The following is a 21,544-nucleotide window of genomic DNA, read 5'->3' as shown; positions in this document are numbered from 1 at the left end:
GATTTACCAACTGACCTGCCTACACTGTGACGCTTTCTATGTGGGAATGACCAGCAACAAACTGTCCATTCGCATGAATGGACACAGGCAGACAGTGTTTGTTGGTAATGAGGATCACCCTGTGGCTAAACATGCCTTGGTGCACGGCCAGCACATCTTGGCACAGTGTTACACCGTCCGGGTTATCTGGATACTTCCCACCAATACCAACCTATCCGAACTCCGGAGATGGGAACTTGCCCTTCAATATATCCTCTCTTCTCGTTATCCACCAGGCCTCAATCTCTGCTAATTTCAAGTTGCCGCCACTCATACCTCACCTGTCATTCAACATCATCTTTGCCTCTGCACTTCCACCTCGACTGACATCTCTGCTCAAACTCTTTGCCTTTAAATATGCCTGCTTGTGTCTGTATATGTATGGATGGATGTGTGTGTGTGTGTGTGTGTGTGTGTGTGTGTGTGTGTGTGTGTGTGTGTGTGTGAGTATATACCTATCCTTTTTTCCCCCTAAGGTAAGTCTTCCGCTCCTGGGACTGGAATGACTCCTTACCCTCTCCCTTAAAACCCACATCCTTTCATCTTTCCTTTTCCTTTCCTCTTTCCTGACTAAGCAACCGCCGGTTGTGTGTTATTTTATTGTGCCTGTCTACCGGCGCTTTCCCGCTTGGTAAGTCTTGGAATCTTTGTTTGCCTCTGTACTCCCGCCCTGACATCTCTGCCCAAACTCTTTGCCTTTACAAATGTCTGCTTGTGTCTGTGTATGTGTGGAAGGATATATATATATGTATGTATGTGTGTGTGTGTGTGTGTGTGTGTGTGTGTGTGCGCGCGCGCGTACGAGTGTATACCTGTCCCTTTTTCCCCCTAAGGTAAGTCTTTCCGCTTCCGGGATTGGAATGACTCCTTACCCTCTCCCTTAAAACCCACATCCTTTCGTCTTTCCCTCTCCTTCCCTCTTTCCTGATGAAGCAACCATTGGTTGCGAAAGCTTGAATTTTGTGTGTGTGCTTGTGTTTGTTTGTGTGTCTATCAACCTGCCAGCACTTTCGTTTGGTAAGTCACAAAATCTTTGTTTTTAGATATATTTTTCCCACGTGGAATGTTTCCCTCTATTATATTCAAATTATTCCTTTCATGTGAAATATTTACAAATTTAGAGTCTTTGGATATTTTTCCTTTGGCTGTACTGTGAGACTTCCATTTTTCCAAATTTTATGATTCTAGGCCAATGGGAAGAACCCTATAGGTTTTGATAAGTGAGTTTGAGAGTATTAAAATATGTGACATAAATGGCCGTATCTTTTGACTGCACTGACTTAGAAGTTTCAATGTTTCATACTACCAAGGAACTGCAGACCTCAGTACGTGACATAAATTTCAACTTGATACATCTATCTGTCCCCGAGAAAAAGCGTTTTTAACAGTCGCACACAGACAGTCGACAAAGCAATCCTATAAGTGTGCCGTTTTTACCGATTAAGGTACAGAACCCTAAAAACAAAGCAATCCTATAAGGGTGCCGTTTTTACTAATTAAGGTACATAATCCTGAAAAGTAAGTAAACTGTTCATTATTTCAAAGGTAATTGCCACGACTGTTAATCCCTGTAAGACAAGATGGTCAAAGCCTTCACGGAAAAATGATTGTAGTTTCCTGCAGAACTGTGAATACCCAGGCGCGCACCTGTTCATCCAAACCAAACTGGCGGCATGAATGTCTTTCTTCAGTGCTCCAAAAATATGGAAATTGCATGGGGAGAGATCAAGACTGTATGGAAGAAGTGTAAGGGCTTCCCAATGAAACTTCTGCAGCATAGTCAAAATGGCATCATCATGCTGCAGTATATTCACATGAAGTTGTGCACGAGGGTACAATCATGATTCCGTAGGTAAGTGCAAACATTTTTCCATGAAGGCATTGTCCATTGTCTCTCACATTGGAACAAATGTATTAACAGTTATGGCAGTTACTTTCGAAATAATGAACAGTTTACTTCCTTTTTACCACCTGTCTTGTTTTCACTTGAGTGCCCCCACACATGTAAATAAATGTGAAAATCACACAGAATTTTTATTTAGATGAATTAGTAACACCTTCTCCACTGACATGCTAAATCTGAACATTGCAGTATCAGTTTACTGGAATCAAAATTGTGTGAATCACATAGAATGATGGTAATGTAGCCAGCAATATAGATTAATGATTTTAGTGATTGTATTACACATCAAATGTCAAGCTTTTTCTCATCATAAAATGAGAAAAGTATATGTCAATTAGCTATATAAGGCACTTAAATATAGTCTTTGACAACAGATCAGTCTCACTCTCAGAACTTAATACTGTCACGTGATACCTGAAACTGTTGTCTTGAAGAAATTGTCACAGAGAAAACATGCCAGTTTTCATCACTACTGATTTACAGCAGCCACACATAACCTAAATCTGAGCAAGCAGACAGGAGATAAGACATGACCTGGCATTTTATCTCTTGTGCAGTATTTTTTTATTGACTTACTTCAAAATTACTATGTCCTTTTGGTTAGAAACAAAGAAGGAAAAATGTAAGCACTGCATTCTATCGTGGCAGCGTTACTTACCAAGGAAGCAATACCAATGCCTGGGATCTCCACAGTTCCTGCATGCAGTGGTCCTAAATCTGCACATGAGGCTTCAAAAAGTTTGCTAACAGCTGCCAATGCTGGAACGCTAAATGACTGTTTCTGAAATAAAATCAAAACATTATTAGTTTGTCATTAAAAAAAATTTATAAAACCAATGGAATAGAGACACACAATGAAAGTGAAATTCAGCATAGATGACCTTTCAACACACTGCATAACACTTGCCTAGTGCATCTTACAACTTTGTAAGTGGAAAATGAACAAAACCAGCCATACACAAATCATAACTACATTCATTAACTGTACTTCAACTCAGCGCACATTGGAATGTTGTCTCATTAGCAAATTGTGGATAGCTGTACAGTGGAAACATGTAGTTTCAGTTAGGTCCTCAATTCTTTCATTGTTCCACAAGAAAATGGCTGATCTCAAACAACTGCCATATACACAGCCCTCAGCAACTTAAAGATGTTATTCCGATAACAGTGCATCAGTTTCGCACTGGGAGAAACGACATGGGATGAAGGCACTATGAGGGTCACCATGAAACTTTCAACACTGATTTCAGCACATTTTTTAAAAAAGGGTATGTAATGGCATTAGAGATGTAGCAAATAATGAATTTTTCATCTTATCTAACTATAGTTGGAAGCAAAATGGCACACAAGATTAGATTCATTCTGTGCACTGGATGTGAGCAGCCTCTGGATGCCAATAAACATTTTGCTATTTTAAGAACAATTTAATTTGAAGATTGCTGCTAGTGGGAGGGAACCTTAAACATCACTGTACTGGATTATAAATCTGTTTCTGTTGCATTTTTGAGTAACCATTTCATTTGGTAAGTGACAAATAGCATATATACAAGCAAGAAACATAAAAGGTATGTTCAAATAGAAACCGAACTTTTGAAGTAGTGCACCAACCAGCAGAGAGAGTGCGCTGCGGCTACTGAGTTCACCTAGCGGCAGGTTTAGACAACAAACTGCTATTTGCCTCGTGTTGCTCGACCAATTAGCAAGCGAACCACAGCTGCTGAAGTAAGCACATGTACAACCTGCTCATTGGATTAATGCAATGAAGGAGCTTGAAGAACTATCAATGTATGTGTGTGAAATTCTGCTACAAACTTGGCAAAACTTTCACAGAGACACTTCAAATGCTTAGCCAAGCATACGGGGAGGACTATACGAGTTACATTCAGCGCTACAAGTGATTTTAACATTTTCAAGAGGGCAGAATGTCGATCTGTGACGATTCCAAGTCCGGGCGTCCTTCCGCATCAACAGATCATGGTCATGTGGATAGTGTTCGTGCTGTGATTTGCAGAAATGGTTGTTTAACCTTACGGGAAGTTGCTGAGGAGATGGGCGCCAGTGTACGACCATGCCATCAAATTTTAAGTGAAAAACTTAGGATGCATTGTGTCTGTGCAAAATTCGTAGCACATTTGTTGATTGAAGATCAGAAACCAACCCATGTTGAAATCTGTGATGAAATGCTTGTACCTGTTAATGACAATGACGACTTTACCAAGAACAATGAACACCATAACAGACGACAAAGTGTGGGTGTGCGACTAGGATGCTGGAACAAAGATGGAATCGACGCAGTGGGTGGGCAAATGGTCACCTCGTCCAAAAACAGAATGCATGAGTCGGTCAAAGATCCAGGTGACGTTGGTTGCGTTTTTTAACTGCAAAGTCATTATCCATCATGAATTTGTGTCATGTGGTCAGATGGTAAATTAGGAAGTCTGCTAGGAAATCCTAGTGCACATGAGGGATGCTGTGCACAGGAAGAATTGTGGGAAAACCGGAGTTGGATGTTGTATCATGACAATGTGCCAGCTCACGCATCACTCCTTGTCTGCAGCTATCTAGCAAAACACCTCATACCCGATGTGCCCCATCCACCATATTCTCCAGACCTAGCTCCAGCAGACTTTTTCCTGTTTCCCAAACTGAAAAACACAGTGAAAGGACGTCGTTTCCAAACCATAGAGGAGATACAAGACAATTCGACAAGAAACTTGCGCGCCATCCGAAAAAAATGTATTCCAGGAGGTGTTCCAGAAGGGGAAGAAACATTGGAAACGGTGTATTTCCAGTAGAGGAGACTATTTTGAAGGAGACAGTGCTTAAAATGATCAAAGGCAGAGCCACGTGTGAAAGCACCAACGTGATTTACCAGCTGACCTGCCTACACTGTGACGCTTTCTATGTGGGAATGACCAGCAACAAACTGTTCATTCGCATGAACGGACACAGGCAGACAGTGTTTGTTGGTAATGAGGATCACCCTGTGGCTAAACATGCCTTGGTGCATGGCCAGCACATCTTGGCACAGTGTTACACCGTCCGGGTTATCTGGATACTTTCCACTAACACCAACCTGTCAGAACTCCAGAGATGGGAACATGCCCTTCAGTATATCCTCTCTTCTCGTTATCCGCCAGGCCTCAATCTAATTTCAAGTTGCCACCGCTCATACCTCACCTGTCTTTCAACAACATCTTTGCCTCTGTACTTCCGCCTCAACTGACATCTCTGCCGAAACTCTTTGCGTTTACAAATGTCTGCTTGTGACTGTGTATGTGCGGACGGATATGTCTGTGTGTGTGTGCGAGTGTATACCTGTCCTTTTTCCCCCCTAAGGTAAGTCTTTCCGCTCCCAGGATTGGAATGACTCCTTACCCTCTCCCTTAAAACCCACATCCTTCCCTCTTTCCTGATGAAGCAACCGTTGGTTGCGAAAGCTGAATTTTGTGTGTATGTTTGTGTTTGTTTGTGTGTCTATCAACCTGCCAGCACTTTTGTTTGGTAAGTCACATCATCTTTGTTTTTAGATATATTTTCCCCTCGTGGAATGCTTCCTTCTATTATAAAAGTATATATTTCCCTAGATTTCAAAAAGACATTGCAGGAACTCCATTAGTGTGACACAGCTTTTATTACAAAAGAGCAACACTGCACCTTGTATTACTGCTTGTCTCTGTGCAACCCAATGCAATGCTAATTAAGCAGCTCAGACTGCCACTTGTGTGCCACAGACAAATATATCATAATCACTTTTATTGATATCTTCCACCACATACGGAAGAAGCTCAAACATGTTTTTTCGCCAACAAATTTAAGATAACAGCCAAGACTAGATGGGAAACATTAACATTAGGAACAGTAAATGAAATTATAGCCATGAAGGCTTTCACGATAGATATGTTGGGTTAAATGTTCTTGGTGCACTTGTCATATTAATTCTCTATGAAAATCAAAAAGAATTTATCTTGAAAGCTATTAACTAGTTATCTACAAAAAGATTGTCAATGAACATGGTTAAAAACATAGAACACTGAATTTTGTACTGCCAAGACTTGACCTCTTCCTCAAGAACAATGCTTCAGGGAAAAAGTTGATTTATTTTGTACGTAAGGAAAGTTTCTGACTGAAACACAAGCAATGAGATGAATGAAAACAACCAACTACATTATGGAGGTGTGATGTTTTAGCAGTAGACAGGAAAATGAATGAGAGACCAGTATCTAGAGCAGCCAATAATGAAGAGAAGGTTCTGAATTCCCCCCAACAATTAAACTGCAAAGTTAATGCTATACTATGCTCAGTGTATCCAAATGTGCAACATAAGTTAGTGCATGATGATCTGTACTATTCACATGTTGTTGGCCCTCGTGGTGGTAATATTACCTGAACTGAGGTCCACACCACTTCAGGTCTGACTTACCCTAGCATGTTGTCATGAATAAATGTGCCACAATCTCTTGCTCAAAATGTTTGCAACTATCACTAAGACAGAGACAAAAGTGACAAATGACATCACCATCACACAAGGTGGGTTCCAAAAGTAATTTGAGCACATCCATAAAAGTCATTTAATGAATATATTTGTACTCAAAAATTTACAGAACAGCCCCCTCCATATCATTACACTTCTGGAGGTGGTGTTTCCAGGCCTGGAAGGCATCCTAGGAATCCTTCTCTGGAATGTCCTTTAGGGATGATATAACATGAGCCTGACTGTTTTCAGTTGCATCCCAATGTTAAAGGCCTCCTTTTAAGGGAAGAGGATGGGGAGGGGGGGGGGGGGGGGGGTTTGTGGGTGTTAGATCAGGACTATAGGGAAGATGGGAAAGCAATGGGGTGTGGGTCCTGGCCAGAAATTCAGTGACATTGGAGGTACTGGGGCTTGGCAGTTACCCCTCATCCTTGAAGGCGTGTGACACTCCTTTTCAGTCTTATGGTCATTTCCAAAGCATGGTCCTCATATTTACAAATATTTAGTAGACAACATCTCTGACACCAAAGAGGGCAATGGGCATGGCTATGATCAGGACTTGCTCATGTGTGCAATCTTGGGCCACGGTGATGCTGGTGTGTGCCACTCTGAACTCTGTCTTTTCGTCTCTGGGACCTACTCATGAATCATAACTGAGTATAAAAAAATTAGGATCATTTTCACACATTTCCAAGAGTTTTTGCTACTGGAGCATTCACATGTCCATCTGTTCATTGAACACTTGGGACCAATTTGGCACATACCTTTTGCATGTTCTAATATTCAGTTTCAATGCGATAAATGGCTGTATCTGTGATGATTATCAAGTTTCCATTAATGGCTGAAGGTTCAACAATCTGAATTCGAACAATCATGCATACACATCACATTTTTGTTGATCTGGGAGGTTGATGGTAGTCCATGGTCAGATTTGTTAGCGATATCCTCTCAACCCTCCTTGAATGACTGGAGCCATCAAAGTAATTGTGATTTGGACAAGCAATCAGTCCCAAAGACCTGCTGAATAAATAGAAACTGTTCAGTGGCTTACTTCTCACATTTAACACAAAATCTGATAGTGTAATGTTGTTCCACAGAACGATCCACCATGCTGTGCTCGTAACTGCAAAATTGGGTTCATGGGAATGCACATCCTGACTCTCCAGCAGGTGAGGTGAGACTGATATCAGGCATATTTTGAACTTAACATCACCCTCCACCTATTGCATCGGGAAGAATATGGATGCATTACTTATAGAATCCTCCTTGTATGACAAATTTCTCCCAAACATGGCAAACACATTTATTCATTGCTCAAAAGTGTATATTAACAACAAATTTGTTAACATAGCATAGCTAAAGCACTACATTCAAATACATTACTCACTCTACAGACAACAATAAACAGAAGTACTTTTCATTTTGACCTCTATCATCAGCTGAACATCAAAAAGCTGCCACTACATTCACATGGCCACGAAGCTGTGTTTGCTGTCAAAATTATCCAAATATTCTTATAACTTTGCCAAAGTCTTTAAAAACACACTATACTTCCTATAGTCTCCTGGTTTACACTTCTGTTAGTATCCATTTTAGTCCATATTGTCACTCACTGCCCTCACCATACTTCTCTTGACATTTTCTACAGTTCTCTCAGCATCCCAACACTGAACATCTCCCGTGTTAGTCTACATTTTTCCACATCGACCGAGAGCCATGCCTGCCCCTATCCCAATCCCCATTCGTGACTAGTACAGTTTTCATCCTTCTGCTGCCACCCACGTTCCTTTCCTCACCCTACTTCAACACCTGTCTCTACATCTAAACTCTGTGAACCACTGTGAAAGGTATAGCAGAGGGTACATCCCACTGTACCAGTTATTAGGGCTTTTTCCCAATCCTTTCACGTATAGAGCATGAGAAAGAGAGTGTGCTGTGATTAACTTAATCTTATCTTCACGATCCCTATGGAAGCAATGTGCAGGGGGTGACAGATAGTACATTCCTAGATTCATCATTTAAAGCTGGTTCTTGAAATCTGGTCAGCAGACTTCCTAAGGATAGTTTACGTACCTTCAAAAGTTTGCCAGCTCAGTTCTTTCAACATCTCAGTCACTCTCTCCCATGGGTCAAACAAACCTGTGACCATTCATGCTGCCCTTCTCTATATACATTCAATATCCCCTGCTAATCCTATCTGGTTTGTGTCCCACACACTTCAGCAATGTTCTAGGCTACATCATACGAGTGATTTATAAGCAGTCTCCTTTACAGACGGACTGAATTTCCTTAGTAACCAGCCAATCACTGCAACAATTTTAAATCTTATCAAGGTCTGAATGAATATTTGTACTGCTTCATTTAGACTGTAGTTCATTATAGACGACTTCATCAGCTACAAAAAGTCTGAGGTTACTGTTAATATTGTCTGCAAGATCATTAGTAAACAACATGGACAGAAATCTACCCAACACACTTTCCTGGGATACACCCAAAAGTTACTTCTACATCTGTCTCAACCACACAACTATACATCGAGTGTAAGCTTGAAAAGAAGATATGCAGGGAGGACTACTAAATATGCAGTACTTGAGATTTCTCTGGTCTTTTTTTTTCTGTTTCCCTTTTAAAAATATTTGACCTTGATGTGTTTTAGTTATATTTTGTAAATAAAATTCAGTAAATGTGAAGCCTTGGGTAACAGAAGAAATATTGAATTTAATTGATGAAAGGAGAAAATATAAAAATGCAGTAAATGAAGCAGGCAAAAAGGAATACAAACGTCTCAAAAATGAGATCGACAGGAAGTGCAAAATGGCTAAACAGGGATGGCTAGAGGACAAATGTAAGGATGTAGAGGCTTATCTCACTAGGGGTAAGATAGATACTGCCTACAGGAAAATTAAAGAGACCTTTGGAGAAAGGAGAACCACTTGTATGAATATCAAGAGCTTTCATGGAAACACAGTTCTAAGCAAAGAAGGGAAAGCAGAACGGTGGAAGGAATATATAGAGGGTCTATACAAGGGTGATGTACTTGAGGACAATATTATGGAAATGGAAAATTAAGAAAAGGCAAACTTACGTTTCTAGCATTTGTAGACTTAGAGAAAGCTTTTGACAATGTTGATTGGAATACTCTCTTTCAAATTCTGAAGGTGGCAGGAGTAAAATACAGGGAGCGAAAGGCTATTTACAATTTGTATAGAAAGCAGATGGCAGTTATTAGAGTCGAGGGGCATGAAAGGGAAGCAGTGCTTGGGAAGGGAGTGAGACAGGGTTGTAGCCTCTCCCCGGTGTTATTCAATCTGTATATTGAGCAAGCAATAAAGGAAACAATAATAAGGAATAAAGGCAGGAGGAGCTGGCCACTCTTCGCGAACAGCTGAGCGTGTTGATGGCCGCGGTCAGCCGTTTTCAGGCTGCTGCCTCGGAGTGTAGCGGCAATGGGGAGTCTGGTGCGTCGCATGGTACACTCCAGGTGTTACATGCTTCACCCACTGTCCCTGCTGTCGAGACATCTTCACGGGTACCGGGCGCGGTTGGGCCACCCTCTCCCCAAGGGGAGTGGCGGGTTCAGCGGCGATCACAGCGCACGAGGAGGAGGGTCAATGTGGAGGCTGGCCGTGTGGCATCGCCTGCTCTGCCTGTGAGTGGGCATGTGGCTGCTCCTTCAGCAAGGTTCGAGCAGACACACGGGGGGAGGGGTTTATTAGTTATTGGGAGCTCCAACGTTAGGCAGGTGATGGAGCCCCTTAGGGAAATAGTGGAAAGGTCGGGGAAGAAGGCCAGTGTTCACTCTGTCTGCTTGCCGGGGGGTCTCATCCGAGATGTGGAGGAGGCCCTACCGGCGGCGATAGAGAGCACTGGGTGCACCCGACTGCAAATTGTTGCTCATGTCGGCACCAATGACTCCTGCCATCTGGGTTCAGAGGTCATCCTCAGTTCGTACAGGCGGTTGGCGGAGTTGGTGAAGGCGGAAAGCCTCGCTCGCGGGGTGGATTCAGAGCTAACTGTTTGTAGTATCGTTCCCAGAACCAATCGCGGTCCTCTGGTTTGGAGCCGAGTGGAAGGCTTAAACCAGAGGCTCAGACAATTCTGCAGAGAGCTGGAGTGCAAATTTCTCGACCTCCGCTATCGGGTGGAGAAATGCAGGGTCCCCCTGAATAGGTCAGGCATGCACTACACGCCAGAAGCAGCTACGAGGGTAGCGGAGTACGTGTGGAGTGCACATGGGTTTTTTTTAGGTTAGAGAATTCCCTCCCTAGGCCCGACAAGATGCCTCCTGAAATGCGGCAAGGCAGGAGTAGGCAAAATGCAACACAGATTAACAATATTAATGTGCTAATAGTAAACTGCAGGAGCGTCTATAGAAAAGTCCCAGAACTGCTCTCATTAATAAACGGTCACAACGCCCATTTAGTACTAGGGAGAGAAAGTTGGCTGAAACCACATGTAAACATTAATGAAATCCTGAACTCAGATTGGAATGTATACCGCAGAGACAGGCTGGACAGTGAAGGGGGAGGCGTGTTCATAGCGATAAGAAGTGCAATAGTATCGAAGGAAATTGACGGAGATTCGAATTGTGAAATGATTTGGGTGAAGGTCACGGTTAAAGCAAGCTCAGACATGGTAAATTGATGTCTCTATAGGCCCCCGGGCTCAGCAGCTGTTGTGGCTCAGCACCTGAAGAATAATTTGGAAAATATTTCGAGTAGATTTCCCCATGTTATAGTTTTGGGTGGAGATTTTAATTTGCCGGATATAGAGTGGGAGACTCAAACGTTCATAACGGGTGGCAGGGACAAAGAATCCAGTGAAATATTTTTAAGTGCTTTATCTGAAAACTACCTTGAGCAGTTAAACAGAGAACCGACTCGTGGCGATAACATATTAGACCTTCTGGTGACAAACAGACCTGAACTATTTGAATCAGTTAATGCAGAACAGGGAATCAGCGATCATAAAGCGGTTACTGCATCGATGATTTCAGCCGTAAATAGAAATATTAAAAAAGGTAGGAAGATTTTTCTGTTTAGCAAAAGTGACAAAAAGCAGATTACAGAGTACCTGACGGCTCAACACAAAAGTTTTCTCTCAAGTACAGATAGTGTTGAGGATCAGTGGACAAAGTTCAAAACCATCGTACAATATGCGTTAGATGAGTATGTGCCAAGCAAGATCGTAAGAGATGGGAAAGAGCCACCGTGGTACAACAACCGAGTTAGAAAACTGCTGCGGAAATAAAGGGAACTTCACAGCAAACATAAACATAGCCAAAGCCTTGCAGACAAACAAAAATTACACGAAGCGAAATGTAGTGTGAGGAGGGTTATGCGAGAGGCTTTCAATGAAAAGTAAAGTTCTATGTACTGACTTGGCAGAAAATCCTAAGAAATTTTGGTCCTATGTCAAAGCGGTAGGTGGATCAAAACAAAATGTCCAGACACTCTGTGACCAAAATGGTACTGAAACAGAGGATGACAGACTAAAGGCCAAAATACTAAATGTCTTCTTCCAAAGCTGTTTCAAAGAGGAAGACTGTACTTTGCTTCCTTCTCTAAATTGTCGCACAGTTGACAAAATGGTAGACATCGAAATAGACGACAGAGGGATAGAGAAACAATTAAAATCGATCAAAAGAGGAAAGTTGGTCCTGATGGGATACCAGTTCGATTTTACACAGAGTACGCGAAGGAACTTGCCCCCCTTTTTGCAGCGGTGTACCGTAGGTCTCTAGAAGAGCGAAGCGTTCCAGAGGATTGGAAAAGGGCACAGGTCATCCCCGTTTTCAAGAAGGGACGTCGAACAGATGTGCAGAACTATAGACCTATATCTCTAACGTCGATCAGTTGTAGAATTTTGGAACACGTATTATGTTCGAGTATAATGTCTTTTCTGGAGACTAGAAATCTACTCTGTAGGAATCAGCATGGATTTCGAAAAAGACGGTCGTGTGAAACCCAGCTCTCGCTATTCGTCCACGAGACTCAGAGGGCCTTAGACACGGGTTCACAGGTAGATGCCGTGTTTCTTGACTTCCGCAAGGCGTTTGACACAGTTCCCCACAGTCGTTTAATGAACAAAGTACGAGCATACGGACTATCAGATCAATTGTGTGATTGGATTGAGGAGTTCCTAGATAACAGAATGCAGCATGTCATTCTCAATGGAGAGAAGTCTGCCGAAGTAAGAGTGATTTCAGGTGTGCCGCAGGGGGGTGTCATAGGTCCGTTGCTATTCACAATATACATAAATGATCTGGTGGATGCCATCGGAAGTTCACTGAGGCTTTTTGCAGATGATGCTGTGGTGTATCGAGAGGTTGCAACAATAGAAAATTGTACTGAAATGCAGGAGGATCTGCAGCGAATTGACGCATGGTGCACGGAATGGCAATTGAATCTCAATGTAGACAAGTGTAATGTGATGCGAATACATAGAAAGATAGGTCCTTTATCATTTAGCTACAGAATAGCAGGTCAGCAACTGGAAGCAGTTAATTCCATAAATTATCTGGGAGTACGCATTAGGAGTGATTTAAAATGGAATGATCATATAAAGTTGATCGTCGGTAAAGCAGATGCCAGACTGAGATTCATTGGAAGAATCCTAAGGAAATGCAATCCGAAAACAAAGGAAGTAGGTTACAGTACGCTTGTTCGCCCACTGCTTGAATACTGCTCAGCAGTGTGGGATCTGCAACAGATAGGGTTGATAGAAGAGGTAGAGAAGATCCAACGGAGAGCAGCGCGCTTCATTACAGGATCATTTAGTAATCACGAAATCGTTACGGAGATGATAGATAAACTGCAGTGGAAGACTCTGCAGGAGAGATGCTCAATAGCTCGGTACGGGCTTTTGTTAAAGTTTCGAGAACATACCTTCACCGAAGAGTCAAGCAGTATATTGCTCCCTCCTACGTATATCTCGCGAAGAGACCATGAGGATAAAATCAGAGAGATTAGAGCCCACACAGAAGCATACCGACAATCCTTCTTCCCACGTACAATACGAGACTAGAATAGAAGGGAGAACCGATAGAGGTACGCAGGGTACCCTCCGCCACACACAGTCAGGTATGGATGTAGATGTAGAAAAGTTCGGAGTAGGTATTAAAATCCATGAAGAAGAAATAGAAACTTTGAGGTTCGCCGATGACATTTTAATTCTGTCAGAGACAGCAAAGGACTTGGAAGAGCAGTTGAACGGAATGGATAGTGTCTCGAAAGGAGGGTATAAAATGAACATCAACAAAAGCAAAACGAGGATAATGGAATGTAGTCGAATTAAATCAGGTGATGCTGAGGGAATTACATTAGGAAATGAGACACTTAAAGTAGTAAAGGAGTATTGCTATTTGGGGAGCAAAATAACTGATGAGGGTCGAAGTAGAAAGGATATAAAATGTAGACTGGCAATGGCAAGGAAAGCGTTTCTGAAGAAGAGAAATTTGTTAACATCGAGTATAGAATTAAGTGTCAGGAAGTCGTTTCTGAGAGTATTTGTATAGAGTGTAGCCATGTATTGAAGTGAAACATGGATGATAAATAGTTTGGACAAGAAGAGAATAGAAGCTTTCGAAATGTGGTGCTACAGAAGAATGCTGAAGATTAGATGGGTAGATTACATAAACAATGAGGAAGTATTGAATAGGATTGGGGAGAAGAGAAGTTTGTGGCACAACTTGACCAGAAGAAGGGACCGGTTGGTAGGACATGTTCTGAGGCATCAAGGGATCACCAATTTAGTATTGGAGGGCAGCGTGGAGGGTAAAAATCGTAGAGGGAGACCAAGAGATGAATACACTAAGCAGATTCAGAAGGATGTAGGCTGCAGTAGGTACTGGGAGATGAAGAAGATTGCACAGGATAGAGTAGCATGGAGAGCTGCATCAAACCAGTCTCAGGACTGAAGACAACAACAACAACAACAACAACAACAACAACAAATGTGAAGCTGAAGAAATGTTTACAACAATAACAACATAACATACACTGTGACTTCTGAAATTTTTCCGGCGTATTTGTTCTTCTAATAATTTGCAAGTATGCAGCCGGATCCCGTCAACATTCTGCCACGATATTTCGGCCCAGAGACGTCCGGCCATCATCAGGTGAGTACACAACTACTGAAGAGCCCCGGTGCAGTCGCGGTATTTATGCCGAATCTCGCGCATGTGAAATGTACTGGCATCCTACAGCACATGCGTCAGGTGTTGACATGGGCGGCATAGCCGAGTTGTACGTGCTGCCCTCGGTGGTGAAAATAAAAGATCATCTAGTCATTGAGTATCGAATGATGCTGTCGATTCCGCTGTGATTGTATAATTTTAATAACAGGATTCCAATTTTTATCCAGCTGAAAGCCGTTGCCACGATTTATAAAATTATTGGTAAGATGTATTTCCACTGATTTCTTGATTATGGAATCCCAAAATCCGGTAACCGGAGCTAAAATTTTTGTTCCATTGCATTCCATTGAATGTTCCAATGAAATACAGTGCTCTGCTAGTGCCGATTTTGACGGTTGCCGCAGACGGGTGTATCTTTCATGTTCTGTACATCGGTTATCGACAGTTCTTGTCGTCTGGCCAATATATGCAGAGCCACATTCACAGGGAATTTTGTAGACCCCTGCTTTCTTCAGTTGTAAATCATCTTCAACGGATCCAACCAGGGCCCGGTTCTTTGCTGGTGGACAGAAGATAACCTTGATTTTATTATTCTTCAGTAATCGGCCTATTTTCGACGACACATGCCCGGCGTATGGAAGAAACGCAGTTGATTTAAAATCGTCATCAGCGTCCTCAGTGCGCTGCTTCTTGTTATGACAGTTGCGCATGGCCTGTCTTATTTGGCATGAATTGTAGCCATTCTCTTTAAAAACCTTCTCCAAGTGTTCTAATTCTGCGTGGAGGTTTTCATCGTCCGATATTACATGCGCTTGATGTATTAAGGTACTGAGAACACTGGCTGTTTGTGCTGAGTGATGGCAGCTTGACACCTGGAGATACAGATCTGTGTGAGTCGGTTTCCTGTACAGAGAATGTCCTAATGACTCATCATTTTTACGGCGTACTAGCACATCTAGAAATGGTAAAGTGCCATCTTTTTCAATCTCCATCGTGAATTTGATGTTCTCATGTAATGAGTTTAAATGATGAAGGAATTTCTCCAGTTCCTGTCTTCCATGAGGCCAGACAACAAAAGTATCATCTATGTACCGCCAGAAGACCGTAGGCTTTAAGACAGCAGACTCAAGTGCTTTCTCCTCAAAGTCCTCCATAAAGAGATTAGCTACCACAGGGGACAAAGGGTTCCCCATGGCGACGCCTTCTGTTTGTTCAAAGAATTCGTCATTGAATAAAAAGTACGTTGAGGAGAGTATATGTTCAAATAAGGCCGTCATTTCTGCACTGAATAAGTTACCAATAAGATGTAACGATTCCATTGAAGGCATACCCGGAAATTATTAGAATAACATACACTACTCAATGTAAGAAACAATTTTAAAATTGGGATCATAACAGCCAGCACAATGAGAGTTTATTCACCAAACAGTAAATTAAAATACACAAAGTGCAGTTGTTACTCTATAAATGTTCATTGAAAAAACACCATGCCTGTGCAGAGCCATAGTATAATGAAACTGTGCATAACATATTCTTCTACGAAACTGTTTTCTTCAGGGTGTATATGCAGACAAGAAAAAATATTCCCAGATTTCCCAGTTACAAATATTGGTCTTTTTTTGTGCATGTAAACCTTGTAGAGACTTATGATGATAAAACACAGTGTGCTATATCTCACTGATAAATGAAGTTTTGTAAATTTAAGAGGTAAACAGTACAAATTAAGATATAACATCAAACCTAGATGAGGTGCCTGACAACTGTTGAAACACAGCTTGTGATCGAAAAACATTTTCACGGTAGGCAGGCATGTAAAATTCTGCTAAAGCTTTTCAGTGTAGTTTTTCGAAAGCCAATTTTCTAGGAGCAACATTACTACATAATCTTGTGTTTAGTTCGTTACTATGACATGATGCCATACTTGCCAGACGATTAAAATGCGCACCTGAAATTCTGCGAACAGTTGAAACTAGCTAATAGTATTGACTGAAACACTTTAAAATAATTAAAAAAGATATTTACGTATGTGTGGCATCACCCCCCCCCCCCCCCGCCCCCTTACACACAGGTAATATACATGTAGCCCCTGCGAAAAAGATTAACACAAGCCAAATTTCTTTGGCAAACCAACAAAAATAACTTCATTGTTCTGCAAAGTGATTAATGCTTGATAGCCAGTAATGTGGTAATATAATAAAATTGTAAAACTGAAACTAATAGCATATTTCAGTCTCTGTAAGTCCCCACTACAGCTCTGACTGCTCTGTGCATGTGCGAATCTGGCATTTGGGCACGCCAGAAAAAAATCTGGCTGCTTGCAGCTACTGCTTCCACATCTAACAGCCATACTTCAAGTAGGGAGAAGGTGCTGCTAATATGCGACTTCAGCTCTGTGCATGCACATAAGCCCACTGGCAACTGCTCAAATGAACCCAATTAAAACAGTTGTGATGCCATGCTTATCAAAAGCAGTTCGGTGTTATGAAGTATTGCATACGCATAGTCTTTGTCCAAGCCTTTGAAACATTTTGCTGTCAGCAGACACTTGTGGTTGCACTGTGTTTTGTTGTTACAATACGCGCACTTTCTAGTAACATCAGTTTCTTATTAGTACTTTTCTCTCGTTTATTTTTTATTGCTGCAGTATGTGGATAAAGTAAAATTCTCTTTTAGAGTATCAGTTCTTACCGGTCAAAATTGCAAAAATATAGTTCCTGGAATCCTAAAAAAATTCCAAGTTTTTCCTGAATTTCCCTGGATGAGTACACTTTGTTCTTGTTCACAAATTCACAAATCCAGTATTATTTACCTATTAGAGTGAATATACACTGAGACAAACAAAGTAGAATGTTTTAATTTCCCTGAGATCATTCCTGACACTAACAAACTTCTGAAGGTCTTGACTATGAAATGACTTATAATTTTGTTCTCCTTTGTAGTCTGCCAAACAAGTTAACAGTTCTGTAACACTGACATTGTGATGGGCTGAATACTGAAATAAGCAGCAATTCTGAATGACTGTGCCTCTCATATAGCATAAAAAATTTTTGCTAGAGTTTTGGATGACTATCAAATATACATAAAAATATTTCAAAGCTGCATACAATGGTATCTACTTACAATCGGCAACTGGGCCAGATTTTCCTTAGTTTGAAAGGCACGTGCCCCTCCAGTATTTGGTTTTCGTCCAATAGTTACTGGAAAACAACTTTGCTTTGAGTTCTTGCAGATTTTTTCAAGTGTTTCCTCCACCAGCCTGCAGTGTGCATAGCACTAAAAATGTATAATTCATTTCAGTATATAAGAAAACATATAATTTTATTCATGCAGGAACAAAGTTTGAATGTCTTTACATGAAAGAGATAACAATTAACTACATCACAAAATTGTTTATTTCTTATACAGATCTATCAAATAATAACATATTTAAGAAGCAAGATGTTTGAGAGCAAAGAAAAAGAGGGCACTAAAAGTTCATCAAGGACATACCAGTAAGACAAATAAATTTGTAGTGTTCTGTAATATGTTCCACAAACATCACAACAACTAATGGTAAACCACTGCAGCTTACAGCTGCTTGCAGCTGCTGAAGGATACTGTCCCCTCACCTTGATAAGGTCCATATAACATGGAGTAAGGTTTGCAGTAACTTTGCTAGGTGGCATATTTGACTGATGGCTGAGGGACTGCGTCAGCTTTCAGACAACTCTACATACAAAGTTTGCCAAGGTAATCCCATTCCTGATGTCCAGGCGGAGCTTCAAGGAATCCTCAGTACCTCAGGCCCCCTACAAAACCTTTCACCTGACTCCATCAAACTCCTGACCCCACCGACATCTCGCACTTCTAACTACTTCCTAAAATTCACAAACCCAAACATCCTGGCCGCCCCATTGTAGCTGGTTACCAAGCCCCCACAGGACGTATCTCTGCCTACGTAGATCAACACCTTCAACCCATTACATGCAGTCTCCCATCCTTCATCAAAGACGCCAACCACATTCTCGAACGCCTGGAATCCTTACCCAGTCTGTTACCCCCGGAAACCATCCTTGTAACCATTGATGCCACTTCCCTATACACAAATATCCCGCATGTCCAGGGCCTCGCTGAAATGGAGCACTTCCTTTCACACCGATCACCTGCCACCCTACCTAAAACGTCTTTCCTCATCACCTTAGCCAGCTTCATCCTGACCCACAACTTCTTCACTTTTGAAGGCCAGACATACCAACAATTAAAGGGAACAGCCATGGGTACCAGGATGACCCCTTGTATGCCAACCTATTTATGGGTCGCTTAGAGGAAGCCTTCTTAGTTACCCAAGCCTGTCAACCCAAAGTTTGGTACAGATTTATTGATGACATCTTCATGATCTGGACTCACAGCGAAGAACAACTCCAGAATTTCCTCTCCAACCTCAACTCCTTTGGTTCCATCAGATTCACCTGGTCCTACTCCAAATCCCATGCCACTTTCCTTGACGTTGACCTCCATCTGTCCAATGACCAGCTTCACACATCCGTCCACATCAAACACACCAACAAGCAACAGTACCTCCATTATGACAGCTGCCACCCATTCCATATCAAACGGTCCCTTCCCTACAGCCTAGGCCTTCGTGGCAAACGAATCTGCTCTAGTCCTGAATCCCTGAACCATTACACCAACAACCTGAAAACAGCTTTCGCATCCCGCAACTACCCTCCCGACCTGGTACAGAAGCAAATAACCAGAGCCACTTCCTCATCCCCTCAAAACCAGAACCTCTCACAGAAGAACCCCAAAAGTGCCCCACTTGTGACAGGATACTTCCCGGGACTGGATCACTCTTTCCTGACGAAGCAGCCGCCGGTTGCGAAAGCTCAAAATTTTGTGTGTGTGTGTTTGTGTGTTATTTTATTGTGCCTGTCTACCGGCGCTTTCCCGCTTGGTAAGTCTTGGAATCTTTGTTTTTAATATAAATTCCATGTTTAAGTAGACAATCAAAACATTCAAATGCTGCTTATAGATGGAGGTTGTTGCGCTGATGCACTTTTGTATACAGCGTCAAGATGGATGCATTGGCACACAGTTGGTGACTGAAATGCAAAGTGTAATATCGTATTTTACATTTAAAGGAAAGGTTCCCAGCAGTAGTTCACAGACAACTGGTGGAAATTTGCATAGTCATGTCACAAAAATGGGTGTGGTTTTGCTGTGTGAAATTAGATAAACGCAGAACTCCAGTGTAACACAAGCAAAGGTCACAGCAGACAAACATGTCTACCTCACATCATAACGTGTAGAATGTTAACGGCTTGATTCAAGGTGATGACCACATTAGTGTCAGGCAGCCTGCACACAAGCTCAACATCTCCAGTGGCAGTGTAGTGAATATCGTGCACAATGCAATGGACTGCCAGAAGATGGGTTCTTGTTGTGTACCATGGTACCTCTCAAATGGCAAAAAAGTAAAGTGAATGGTGTTGCCTTTCTAGAACTGAATGCAGTATAAGGTGCACAGTGTTCCATTCCTGCACTGTATTGTCACAGGGGATGAAAAATGGGCACATAACAAGAAAGAAAACATGAAATGTCATTCGATCCCCCTCTTCCCACCTTAAGCAGTTCAAAACAATTGTACCTGAAATGGGCACTGTCTTTTGGGACATGGTGGATGAACTGCTGGTTGGTTTCCTCAAGACACAGTGACAGTGAATGCTGCTAGTTACAGTGCCACGCAGAAACGGTTGTACAAGGTAATTCGAAGGAAATGACCAGCATTGCTTTCAACAGATATTGTACTGTTACATAACAATACCCGACCATATATGATCTTGGTTATGCATGATTTGGTCCAACAATTCCAGTAGACTGTACTGAAACACCATCTGTAAAGCTTGGACCATAAACCTAGCACCTTCCTGGTCACCACTTCAGAACTGAAGTCAACAATAACATGTCTATTATTAAAAGTCTCCTACACCCGGACCCTGATTTCTTCTATGCTGGTTTCAACAGACTGATTTACTGATGGAACAAATACACAGACAATCACAGTGCTTATGTGGAAAGGTAATATGTATCAGTGCCTTAATAACTTAGTGTATCTCTTTGATTTCCAAAACAAACCTTTTCTCACAGAGGCTTTGTTTCCTTACTTTTTGAACCACCCTCATATTAATTTTAAAATCCATGTAAAGTGGTATCATATTAGACCATCATCTGCATATTAAACATTTTATAACACATGTAAAATTAATTAAATTTTGTAACTGATTACTTTGATGCAGCTGGTGGAAGAAGATGCTAACCTTCAATTTAGTATGGGTTAGTCTGATCACATTATCATGTTTTCAAATTCACCACACATGGTAACAAATAGTTCCACATATACTGCTAGAGAATGCTATCTACTATGTAACTTGTTTCATCTTATAGTATTTGTGTTATTGTCTTTGAATTTATCCAGACACACAACATGCAATAGCTTGAAATATACTCTTGCGGTTTAGCACATTCTTCTCCAGACCCTTCAATTTGATAGACAAGTGATGATTTCTTAATTTGATAGTTTGATTATTTCAAAAGTAGTCAATTAATTCCTTTTCATACCAGGCTTGATATAGAACTCAATTCTTTCTCATGCTCACTACTATGTGATACGCACAAACAGAGGCAAAGCTTAAAATTTTATGTAAGAACAAACTAGAGTACCTGGACATAATGATCCCACAACAAACGTGATCCGGGACTCAGTCCACTTTCCTGGCCTTCTTTGTTAAGAACAGTGAGGACACCTTCAGAGTTCATCACTTTAACTTCCTTATTGTTCTTCTTTATCTTTCCACCTTCAAGTTAACGTAAAGACCAAGATACAATCGTATAGAAATTTATATTTACAACAATGAATTTACAATTAACTCAAAAATATAAAGAATATAAAGAAATATAAAGAAAAAAGAACATAACTGCAGTGAAGCGTTGGAAATATAAATAACAACATTAA

General features: G+C 41.4%; 1 protein-coding gene across 1 annotated transcript in view; it reads right to left on the bottom strand.

Moving 5' to 3' along the window:
* Positions 1 to 21,544, bottom strand: part of LOC126355013 (serine/threonine-protein kinase PLK4) — a 237,555-nt gene that overhangs the window by 17,005 nt on the left and 199,006 nt on the right. Inside the window, exons 12-14 of the mRNA XM_050005153.1 lie at positions 21,253 to 21,386; positions 17,674 to 17,826; positions 2,601 to 2,723 (exon numbers count right to left, since the gene is read on the bottom strand). Coding sequence (XP_049861110.1) covers positions 2,601 to 2,723; positions 17,674 to 17,826; positions 21,253 to 21,386 — 410 coding nt within the window. The remainder of the gene's footprint in view (positions 1 to 2,600; positions 2,724 to 17,673; positions 17,827 to 21,252; positions 21,387 to 21,544) is intronic.

Source organism: Schistocerca gregaria, chromosome 3 (assembly GCF_023897955.1).
Source record: "Schistocerca gregaria isolate iqSchGreg1 chromosome 3, iqSchGreg1.2, whole genome shotgun sequence".
Taxonomy (NCBI): Eukaryota; Metazoa; Arthropoda; class Insecta; order Orthoptera; family Acrididae; genus Schistocerca; species Schistocerca gregaria.
This window is presented reverse-complemented; position numbering and strand designations above follow the sequence as displayed.